Source organism: Aythya marila (assembly GCF_965140915.1).
Source record: "Aythya marila genome assembly, chromosome: 1".
Taxonomy (NCBI): domain Eukaryota; kingdom Metazoa; phylum Chordata; class Aves; order Anseriformes; family Anatidae; genus Aythya; species Aythya marila.
In genome coordinates, this window is record NC_139042.1 from 157,494,566 (window position 1) to 157,506,357 (window position 11,792).

The 11,792-nt window shown below is 32.3% G+C and overlaps 1 protein-coding gene across 3 annotated transcripts in view; it reads right to left on the reverse strand.

Moving 5' to 3' along the window:
* The window catches only part of CEP290 (centrosomal protein 290), a 54,317-nt gene that overhangs the window by 8,610 nt on the left and 33,915 nt on the right, over window positions 1–11,792 (reverse strand). For 2 of the 3 annotated variants that reach the window (XM_082770701.1, XM_082770700.1), the window contains 12 exons: window positions 11,499–11,765; window positions 10,581–10,688; window positions 9,808–10,004; window positions 8,980–9,193; window positions 8,633–8,770; window positions 8,326–8,547; window positions 7,621–7,743; window positions 6,111–6,256; window positions 5,014–5,169; window positions 4,281–4,404; window positions 1,971–2,102; window positions 1,614–1,700 (listed from right to left, as the gene is read on the reverse strand). In XM_082770701.1, the coding sequence (XP_082626827.1) occupies window positions 1,614–1,700; window positions 1,971–2,102; window positions 4,281–4,404; window positions 5,014–5,169; window positions 6,111–6,256; window positions 7,621–7,743; window positions 8,326–8,547; window positions 8,633–8,770; window positions 8,980–9,193; window positions 9,808–10,004; window positions 10,581–10,688; window positions 11,499–11,765 (1,914 nt within the window). Of the gene's footprint in view, window positions 1–1,613; window positions 1,701–1,970; window positions 2,103–2,216; window positions 3,709–4,280; window positions 4,405–5,013; window positions 5,170–6,110; window positions 6,257–7,620; window positions 7,744–8,325; window positions 8,548–8,632; window positions 8,771–8,979; window positions 9,194–9,807; window positions 10,005–10,580; window positions 10,689–11,498; window positions 11,766–11,792 lie in introns of those variants that run through there. The other variant, XM_082770702.1, reaches the window with a different exon arrangement.

Here is an 11,792-nt window from a genome sequence, read left to right on the forward strand (position 1 = left end):
ATCATGTTTTACAGCATGTTTTTCCACTGCTTTCTATTTGTTGAAAAGTTGTCATAGTTTGTGTCTTGAAACATAAAGATTCTTGCATACTTACTTCCCCGAAAAGTCTAGTGATATATTTACTCCCAAGGTAAACATATCAGCTCTCTCATTTCCTGTTACCTAAAAAAACTGCAGTTAAGTCCAAAAATTTGCTGTATTTTATGAAATAAAGTGAAACACTATGAAAATAAATCAAAGTACTCAAGTTTTTATCGTAGAGCAGTATCCTGATCCAACTGACCATGCTTGAATGCTAACACTGTCTAAAGAATAAAGAAAAAATAATGACTGTATGGGAGCTTGACAGAGTAAGGTGGCCCTTTTTTTTAGCAACCATATTTCTACTGGATTAGAGTGACAGAACTACAGCTTAAAGCACAAGTAAATAAATAATAATAATAGTAATTAATTAAAATTAATTAATTAACAATAAAATTCTCTATTTTTCTTCTTCCACTGCATTCATTTATAATGTAGATAAACTGTTAAAGGGTGTTCAAAAGCTTTTATTTTCTTATATTCTTTGTGGCAATGGACTCCCTCAGCAATAATGATTTAACAATGCCACTGTTTCCAGTTCTGGGGCCATGAAGTACCTCCTGTTCTTTCCACAGAGATAAAAACCACAGTATAGCAGAAAATAGGGATGAATTTAGTACTAGGAACTCTACATAAAGCTACATAGTGAGCACATTTTGAAAGTGAGAATTACATTACTTCTCTAGAAGCACTGAAGGAATTTGGAGGTTTTTCATAGTACCTTGCAGAACTAAAGAAAAATCTTTAGTTTGTGTCTGGAAAAGAAGGAAGATTTAAAGTTTGCTGCCTCCTCAGAACCTCTGAATGAAGCAATTTTATAAAATGCCTTATCCAAAAAATACCACTGCATAATAGTGAGCCAAATACACAAGCAGTCCCTGCAATGTACAAGAAAAAGAATGGGAAATACACTGTTTTTTACAGAAACAAAACTCATTCTCCTTGTATACTTCAAAAGCTACAAAGACTCTTCCTTAAGTCTGCTTACTTTAGGAAGCACAGGCCACACAAATAGTTTGACAGGTCAGTGACAGGAGAGGCACTCAGCATACCTGAAGCATTTTTCCATTAACTTTTAAAATATTTGCTCTATTAAAATATTTGAGTAAAATTGAAGTGTCATCTTGTATAGTAAAAGAAACAACTTCACTAACAATAACTTACACTTTCTAACAGCTGCATCAAATCAAACTCCTACCTTTTTAAATCATAAATCTGTATTACATATTTACATAAATACATTAATATAATTTTTATTACCACAGCTGTAAACTCCTATTTTTGGTAGAAATACATTTCTGAAGATAGCTTTAATGCAAATGACAAAACTAGGCCACAATAGTTCAAATATTGTAGCTCTGTTCCCTCTGACTGAATTTCATTAATTTATTATAACACTTTAACAATACAAGTAAGAACAATGCCTTTTTTCTTTCAGATGATTCCAGGTAATTTAGCTTTAATAAAATGTTTATATTTTTCATATTTTTGTTTAATATAATATTGATGAAAAATGCTGTTATGATACTTACCCCTCTAACATTGCCCAGTTTTCCTTCAAGATCTGCTTTCTCCTTTTTGAGAAGTTCACACATTTCTTTTAAGTCACCCACTTGGTCCTCAAAAAAACAAATTGATAAGCACCTTATTTATTTAGATTTCAAACTGAAATGAACAGTAACAAAGTTACTATTGGCTTACTTTGAAAAAAATAATAATAAATTAATTTCACATTGCAATGACATTTTTCAACGTTTCTACCAAGCTTTCTCATCTTGTGTAAAAACACTAATAGTATGTACAAAAAACAAAAAACAAAAAATCAGCTTATTTTTAAGAGACCCCCTAACCTGTGCCAGTTTAAAGTGGACAAAAGGTAGGGATGTTACCTTTAGTCTTGGCAAATCTCTATTGGCCTGCTCTAGCTGGAATCTTAGCTCAACATTTTCAGATGATAATCTTAAATTTTCCTTTAGAACATCTTCTCTTCGATATTGATCATTTGATCCTACTCCTGATGTCTTCAGAAAACAGAGAGAGAAGTAAATTATTATTAAATAATAAGACATTATATTTGTTGTACCTGTTTGTAGCTCATAAAGAGCAAGAGAAATTTACTACTTTTCACAGAAAAAAAGATCAAAACAAAATACTCAAAGAACAGGATACTATCTTTCTGGAATTTATTCACCACTGAAATTTTGTGAAACATAATTGATCATAATTGTATCACCAACTAACAAGATCTACTTGCTTAACCGCTATAGAAAGCATACTAATTAGTATAAACCCATAAAAAAAAAAGTGTCAAACTAGAACTAAGTCTCAATCTATTGCCTAGAAATAAAGCTCAAAGTCTACAGACAAAAAAAGCTACTGAGTATGGTAAGCTGTGACACTGTACCTAGGAACAGAATCTGATTTTCAGGGCGCATTCTGTTTATTAAATACTACATATGGCGTACAAATTTCACTGAAGTCAAACAGATCACAGAGTGAGTTAGTTCCTATGTTTTAGGTCTTTAACCATGGAGACTAGTCATTTCTATTACATAAAGGGTACTTTATATGCCTTATTGCAGTTGTAGGTATATGGAAAATTATTATCCAACACAGGTAACATCTTTTGATAATAATCAGTTTTTGTTTATGTAATTAACCATATAAGCCATTACTCTACACTATGACAGAAATCAAGTACTTGCTTCAATATAGCACTTTTTCTAAGTATAACACATTATAAGTTTCAAAGAGCAAAGGTCATCAATTAGCTGCATGCATCATTGTGATTGTAAACTTTCTAAGCTTCTGTCAATTCTATAATTTTGATCTATTTGTGAGCTGACATACATGTAAATTGTGAAAGGCTAGGATTTGCTTTATGGACCACTTTAATATCCCTGCAGAGCTTTCAAGACCACTGCATTATGAAGATCAAACTATTCTAATTCTATGTCGTTTCTACAGAAGAAATGCTAGAGGACTACCATAGTATCAAACCTCAGGCATTTCACAGAGTTCTGGGGTTATTACAACTCCCTCTGTACCACTTCGGTAAGTTTCACATTTATTCTCTGGAGTGTGTTGATTCATTTCATTATTGACATTTATTTTTCCTACTTCATAGTTGTTAGCTTGATTAGAAGGCTCTCCTGAATCAGACTGATTGCAGCTCATTCTGTCAGTGCAAGGCTCTTCTACACTTTTTTCTTCATCAACATTTGATTGTTTGCATGTTTCTTGCTTCCTCTCCTGCTCTTCAAATTCCTCATTATTTTTTCCATTTTCAGGTTGGGTTATATTTTCTTCTTTATCACTGTGATTCTCTTCAGCTTTCAATTGTTCCCAACAAATATCTGTGTCCTTGCATTGTTCATTATCTTCAGGATGCTGTTCAGAAAACACTTCAGCACTTGCATCCTTTGTAGCCTCACAGCCTTCATTACGCACGATGCATGTTTGTATGCCTGCTTCCTCATCTATTTCATTGCCACCAGTAATTCTAAGATTAGTCTGATGTTTGATTTCATCCCTATTTGAAATAGGTTTCTTTTGAAGGTAATTCAGATACTCTTGTTTACTGATACTGACAGGAACAGAGTTGGTCAGTTCAGTTTGGTAACAACTCTGATTCAAGTTGAAGATAGAATGAAGCATGAAAGGAAAGCAAAAGACGGTAAAACAAAACAGGAAATAAAGAAACATAGGCTGAATTTTTAAATCTGTGTCTTGAAGGATTAAGATAACCTAGTAATTCAATATTCCTAATACAGTAAACTTTATAAAGCAAAACAAACAACAACCAACCAAACAAAAACATCTAATGTAACCAATGTAACTAAAATCCAGCTTAGAATTTTCTCAAACTGCGTATGCTAAATTTTCGATTAATATAGCATATAAAAGTAGTCTCTCAGTTGCAGACTTGTGTATATGACAATATATATCCTTTATTTCTTCACATTAGGAAGTTGAGTATTTCATCTTCTACCTGCAGAACACAGAATCTAGAAATTCTTTTTTTTTTTTTTTTTTTTTAACACCATAAATCCATAAATGGAGTATTTCATATCCTGGTCTAGAATGCTATAATCTGAAATAAAATCTGCCAAGTGATACAGAATAGTAAATAAGTACCAATTTTTTTTTGGTTAAATAGGTGTAATATTTCGAGGTAATATGATTGTATATTAACTTACCGAGGGCCTAGAATATGTCTCTCTTGAATACTGTCTCTGTAATGCATGAAGCTTTTCCTGGAGGTATTGATTTTTTAAATGTAACTCTTCTACAACAGAATCTCGCGGGATTGCTTGCTGTGTTCTACATATAAAAATGAATCAAGCCAGAATAAACACATGGCTATTTCTATGCAGAAAACCATCCCTTTATGTAAAACAAACATGAACTTCTCGATTGCTGGACAGAATTTTCTAATATTAATGGACAGAATTTTCTGGTATTGATGGACTAGTTATACTAAATCAGCCACATACACAATTTCAACTAATCCCCATAAATCGAGAGTATCTATTTTGGGAAAAGCAATCTGCTCTCTTGAGATGTGTACAGCTTCTATTACCGTGGCACAACATCCACTGTTATAACAGATACAGTGATTATGAATACACTCCACAATTGCAATTTCTCAGCTCCAGTATCTTTCCCCAACTTGAAATTAGAACTACAATTTTACATAAAAAGAACTATGTTTTTCATATTTAACGTTTGGAATAACAAACCATTGCTGCATATTCTCTGAACATGCATAACTGATCCCTACCAGCTTTAAGTTTTCTCATCACAGACTCAAAGAAGGGCTTTTGCAACTTGGTCTGTTTTTTTCTAGTTGTATCAGTTGATCTCTTTCCTTAGATTTTTTTCTCATTTAGATTTCTTATTTTTTATAGATTCTTTTGAAATGCCTCTCACCTCATATGAGCAACTTCATTTTCTAAATCTAGATTCCGTTTTCTTAGTTCTTCCAGCTCTTTTTCAGTCTCTGAGGCTCTTACTCCAACAACACGGTCAACAGTGACACCAGTAGTTTTCAGTTTCTTCTGTAGAGTAATTTTCTCTTTTTCAGCCCTGCAACATCCAGTAAATGTGCATCTAAAACTTTATTTGCTGACTTGCTTTCTTTAGAAGAAAATATTTTCCATCTTAAAGAATCCACACCTGCCAATTATTTGCTCACTATACTACACCCCTTTTTCTTGTTTATTATGGTTACCATACAGATAGACACAGCTTTACAAACAAATAAATAAATAAATAAAAATAAAGAAATTACAAATATTAGAAAAAATAGCAAACGTGAAGTTAGCAGCATGCATATCATAAATCACTTGGTCTCACCTGTGTTTTATGTGAAATTCCTGAAAGATTTGGTAAGAATGCCAATTTGAAGCTGTTTCAAACCACAATCTAACAATGGCTATGACTACCATCATTTGGTCGTGATCACCAACCATCATTACTACATATTCTATTTGTAAAATCCTGCCATTACTGTATTGAAGTAAACTTAACTTTCATGGAGGCCATGCATATATGTGGTGGTTGGCTTTATTTGTTATTTTTTATTTTTGTCGTTGTTGTTGTTTTGAAGTTTTCTATCTCATAATGCTAGAACTGTTAGTACTGCAGTAACACAGCACATGACAGTAGCAGCGCATTCAGTCCTAGCAGTCTGATGAAATAACACAACGTAAGAAACAGCCTGTCTTCATGAAACTGTTATTTTTTTCATGGAAATAACAGAACAGTATATACGAGAAGCATAATAAAGATCTTAAATTAGTTTTATTCAGAGGCTGTTTCTTCTAAATATGGTTTTCAGCTTCTACAAGTATATACTAAAGGAGTAACTTGCTACTTGAAAATTAATTTATTCTTTTAATCTCAATAGCAAGGTCAAATCTAGGCATCAATCTTACAAACATAACAAGCTGTTATAATTGTGTGGCAAACACCTGTATTTCTCTTATGCCATCAGTTTGTAGCTGAATGCATTAAAAACAACTTACTTAGTATAAAGTTCCTTCAATGTACTGAACTGTTTTAACAAAGTATCCATTTCTTTTTCCTTTTCTTTTAGTTTGTTCCGCATCCCTTCCATTCTGATTTGCCATTTTTTGCTTTCTTCCCATCTAATTATTTCCTCCTTGGAAGTCTGCAAAGCATAAAAACAAATTATGTACTTTTTGATTTATTTTTTTTAAGTGAACGAACACATTAGAAAACCATACACGATATATTTTTCATTTCTAAATTTAAAACAATAAGCAGTAGTTCGGTAAAGAGCAGTCCAACTTGGATACTTTAAACTTGCTGCAGTGACTGGCATATAAAGCTGATGAAGTTTAATGTTATTACGAAATTCATCCTCACCTTTTAATATTCATTTTACAGAAAAGGAGCGATGCATTTTTGGAAATTAGGGTTGCTTATGAAATATATCCTTTTAGTTTGAACTACAGGCGAGTAAAAAAGACAGCTTTCCTATGCCAATTTACAGCACATCTTTTTTCTTACAGCTCAACAGGAGTCTATATGCCCTTGCTGCGAAGCTGTACCACTGTTCATTTGATTTTTTTCTAGAAGAAATAGAATTTCTGCTAACAATTACAATCATGTAGCTATAAAATGATGTATCAATTAAAACCTGTACCTACATGATCACAAATGACTACTAAAAAATCACCTGTAAGCAATTTTTTCATTTGTTTGCTGAACTTTTCCCTTCCTTCAGTTAGTCCCTGTACTATCTTTTCTGTCTTCACTCTAAACAGTTACTGCTACTAAAAAAATGGACAGAAAGTAAATTATTGCAAAAAGGAAAAAAAAAAAGTTTGTGAAAAATATCTTTAGACACTAAGCCACAGGTATATAAAAATTCTCAAACTATCTGGAAGTTCAGTCTTAAAATCATATTTAATATTATAAAGAGTCTGAATGTCATGCAAGCATGCTATAATGTTCTAGTATACCCTATGGTTACCATGACAAGCCAGTAATTTGTTACTGAAATACCAAAAGACCAAAAAAACACCCAACAAAAACAACAACAACAACAACAACAACAAAAGAGGTAAAATGAACTCATCTCCAGCAGATCAGAACCACCTCTAAGTGGAAACTGCTATTGTGAAGAATAATCACTTATGCAGACATCATCCCTTCACAGCTCTTGCTCCCAGGTACTTCATATTTTCATCATTGCACTGATGTCACAAATGTGCATTTGACATCTCTTGCATAATTAATTTCACTGATACCTGTAAAATCTTAGTTTTCTATAACGGATCTTTAATTCTACAAAAAGGGCAGGAAAATATACCAGCACTTAGACTACTGTTTCAGCAGGAGCTGCAACAAAGACCACTGGAAACTTGAAAAAGTGTCTCAAAACTGCTTCTGACCTGATAAAGTTTGGCTGGTTATCTGTTGTTTTTAGAAGCAGTGGGGAGAACTGAACTGCCTGTACTTAAGCTGATGATGTCTTTCAAAGCCACAATCTCAGTATTCATCACATACCTTGTCTTCTTGTCTTCTTACACTTTTTCTTTCCGTTTCTTCATATTTCTTCTCAAGTTCATTTTCCAACTTTTTAACTTTTTTCTGAAGTACATCTGTCAGATTTTGCTCATCAGCTTTATTCTGAAAAATTATAAACTTTCACCAACTTAAAGTTTAATGACTACTACTTAAGTATTTTTCTCCTCTCAAAAAATAAGGACTTTAATTCCAGTTGGTGGAATTAGCTTACAACATAAATGACCTTTTTAAAATTATCTTTACATTACAATATGTCAAGAATTTAACTTTGCATTCTAAACTAAATAATCAGCAAGTAGTTAAATTAAAAAATAAAGTTTAGACAATTATACTGTACACCCTTCACTTCTCTTCTGAATGGAGAAATAAGGGCAACCAGGAAGATCAAAAAATTCAAACCAACCATTTTTCAAAGAAGCTTTAAAGGTAGAAATTCTACTCTTCAGGCTTTCACGTTATTTCAAGGAAAAAAATATTTTTCAGCCTCTTCATTCTATTTGAGACATAATTCCAACAGCAAAAGGTAATAGCTCACATGTAACCCAGTTGATGAGCATGCCAAGATTTTTAGATCAAGTATCAGTTTTAATGCCTGTCAAAGGTACTTACTCTTTCCCCCCAAAACCAGCCTATCTAATGCAGAAACTTGACCAAGATCAAACATTTTTTAAAAATCACTTCTACCTGAATGCTACTGGTAAGTCTCCTAATCCGCTTTTTCAGTTCTTCATTCTCCTTTTCGATTTCATTTTTTTCTCTCATTACTTTAGTGAATGTTTTTTGTTTCTTCTGAAGTTCTTGGTTCAACTCTTCCTTTTCATCTAACAAAGCACTCTCCCTGTTTTTACTTATTTTAAGGTTATCTGTAAGTTTTGAAATTTGATTATTTAATTCCTCTATCTGTGCCTAGAGGGAAAAAACAGTAAAAATAAATAAATCAGGATTAACAGCAATATAACAATGCAATAGAAAGACATTACCTAGTACTCACCATGAGACCCTTTGTTTCCCTGTCAACAATCTCCTGGACATTCATATATGCCTCTTTTTGTGATGCTGCAGAAATAATCTGCTGTTCAGCATTAGCGGTCATTTCTGCTCGGAGTTCCAAAAGTGCTTTACTCAGAGCCTAAAAATAACCAATACAAGTTCTTATAAGCAAAGAAGCTGCAAATATGAACATTAAAAAACAACAAAATGCAATTGTATTTTACTATGTCAAATTATGAAACTATATTCTACCTCCCGCTGTACTTATACATAGAATACTTAAGTATTAAGCCACATTAAAAATTTATGTTCATTAGTGACATAAGTATGTAATTTTTGATGACTAACTTTTTGCTGCTTCTCTTTCATGCCTAACTGGCTCTTTAACTGTTCCACCAGGTTTTTCAGTGTTGCTGTGGGTGCTCTATTATTTGCTTCTTTTTGAACTTCTAGTTCAGCTTTTACGTTGGCTAATTCCTTCTCCATCTGAGCTACCAAGTTCTTCAATCCATTTGCTTCATCTTTCAATTGTTCCACATCAACTGTGTGCTTTTTTTGAAGCCTAATATAAAATAAGAATTAATATATTGATAGTGTACATTGCAATAATTAAGCCAGCAAACTCCAAATAAATAACAGAAGGCACAGTGTTGTATTTTTTACTGTAAAAGCAAATAATAAACAAAAAACTCCTTGCCTCTACAAGAATGCCTCCACTTAATATGAAAATTATACAAGAGTATCAATATAATGAGACAAGAACATTGTCATTCTAATTCCTATCCCTAACTGCAAAGAAAGAATCGTCCTTTTTTTCCCTTTTAAACAGGGGTTAAATTTTAATGAGTTTAAACCCATAAGGCAGCAAGCTCAAGTGGATGGGGGCAATCATGACAGCTTAAAGACAACTCATATACCAACTCACTGAATATTTTTTCACTGGATAGCACACAATAACAGAATGATTTTTCAATATTTTTAGTATTAGCCATAATGCAGGGCCACAAAAACAAAATAGTTCATATAAATATTTACCAACCATGGTAACAATCTTGAGTTAGTTTTTTCAGCCAAACATGAAATTCAGCAAAGACATGCTCACTTCAACAGAACACATCAGTAACATCAATACATAGCTGACCAACAGTGACTTATGTTAACAGCCTAAAAACTTACTGGTCTCTGATAGTCTCAAACTCTTTGATTTTCATTAAAGTAATCTGTTTTTGCTTCTCTAACTCAGATGATGTTTTCTTCAATTTGCCAACAAGTGAAGCAAGAGAATTGTCCTGTTCTACTACAGTTTGCTCCATTTCAGCTAAACGGAGGAAATGGTTGCTGCTGGGAAGTGATGAAGGCTTTTCCATTAACTCCTGTAAAACAGAACAAATGTGCATGATAAACACTTTAAGCTTTAAATCAAAGGTAAGTGTTAGTGATACATTATAAACTCAATCCTAAACATAAACAAGCATTAATATTTATCATGTTTATCTCCTGAGATGCAATTCTTAGTCCACAGAAAAAACAGTAATGCTACTTGGAAATGAACGTCCTACATGGAAAAAATTACAGAATAAATGTAGGTGTCACCTTATCATAAAGTGTCAAGAGAAAACATGTATTAAAAATGGGTTTATTGCAACCAACGAGTTAATAAAAAGAATATAGAAAAAGTACACCCCCCTCTCTCCCCTAGAAGTCTATACATTAGAATATAAAGAATGATACTATATACTAAGGCAGTATAAAAAAACTTTGTTTTTTTATACTTGTCCTCTAATCCACCTATCTTAAATTCTTTCATCAATTCCTCAGTTCTCTCTATATCAACCATCCATTTTTTCTTCTTGTCATTATTTACTTGTGACTACAAAACTGTTCTTTTGAGTAACAATTTTCAAAATTTGGAAACAATTTCACTAATGCCATAAATATACACAACTCACCAAAGCAGTCTGTTTGAATTTATTAAGGGAATTGTCTGTACATAACTCTAACTTCTGGTGTAGAACTCTAAGGTCTTCTTCATGTTTCTTTGCTATTTCCTCTTGTTCCTGTTAGTTCAAAATAAATATGCAACTCTACTGATGCACATTAATCCAGCAATTCATGAAACTGCAGTACCCATCAATTGCTCAATTATTGATCAGCCTTACTCCCCAAATTTTCCTCTAACTCTTCTGTTTTTTAAAATTCTTTTCTTCTTCTTGTTAAACTCAATGATTATACTTTGTTTTTTTTCCCTTTCTCTTTTTAATACTTACTCTTGGAAAAAAAAAAATCCACCATTGCAGTTTTAAGCTATATTGCAAGCAGTGTGGTGCAACAGGATAAAAGCTGAAAAGCAAAGTAGTTGCTCCTCACCAACTATGACTACACATAGTAAGAATATAAAAAAGATGCTCTAACACAAGGTTTATATTTTAAAAACTTATTTTAAATTACAGTATATTTAAGAAGTATATTTTCCATAAATGCATATCTTTCATATATTTTTCATATTCACTACAACATGCAATCCACCAATCCCGGTTGTAAATACTTGAAAATTCTATGAATGTATAATATATGGAGTCCACTTTTCACAGCAAACTTCTAATATTCTTCCTGTCACACCAGTTTAATTCCTAGACCAATAACACATACATAAACCTCTTGACTGAGCAAGTCTCCTTCTTTAAAGAAGTTAAAATATTCTACATGAACTTTCTACAGAAAACAAAAATAGTTCTATTCTCTCTGAGTTTTTTTTCTTTTTTTTTTTTTTTTTTTTTTTTTTTTTTTTAAGATTTCACTAGCAATGAGATTAACAAAGAATCATTAAAGTCTTAAAAATGAAATAAATTTATGCAAAACATAACTACCTCTCTTGCTTTAGCCAGCAAATGTTGGTATTTTTTTAGCACTTCCTCCTTCTGATTTAATCTTGCTTGCATATTTGCAATGGTTTGATGAGCAATTTTTATTGCATGATGGTACTCTGGATCATCTTCTTTTTTTCCTAATTCAGCTATTATTTTCTCTCTTTCTGATGTTGCAGGTAAACGAAGTCTTAGTTCATTTATAACTTTGTCTCTTGATAAGATATTTTGTTCAGCTTTCCACAAAGCAGTTTCCTTTTCTTTTAATTTCTAGAACAAAAGGCAGTTATTGCATTT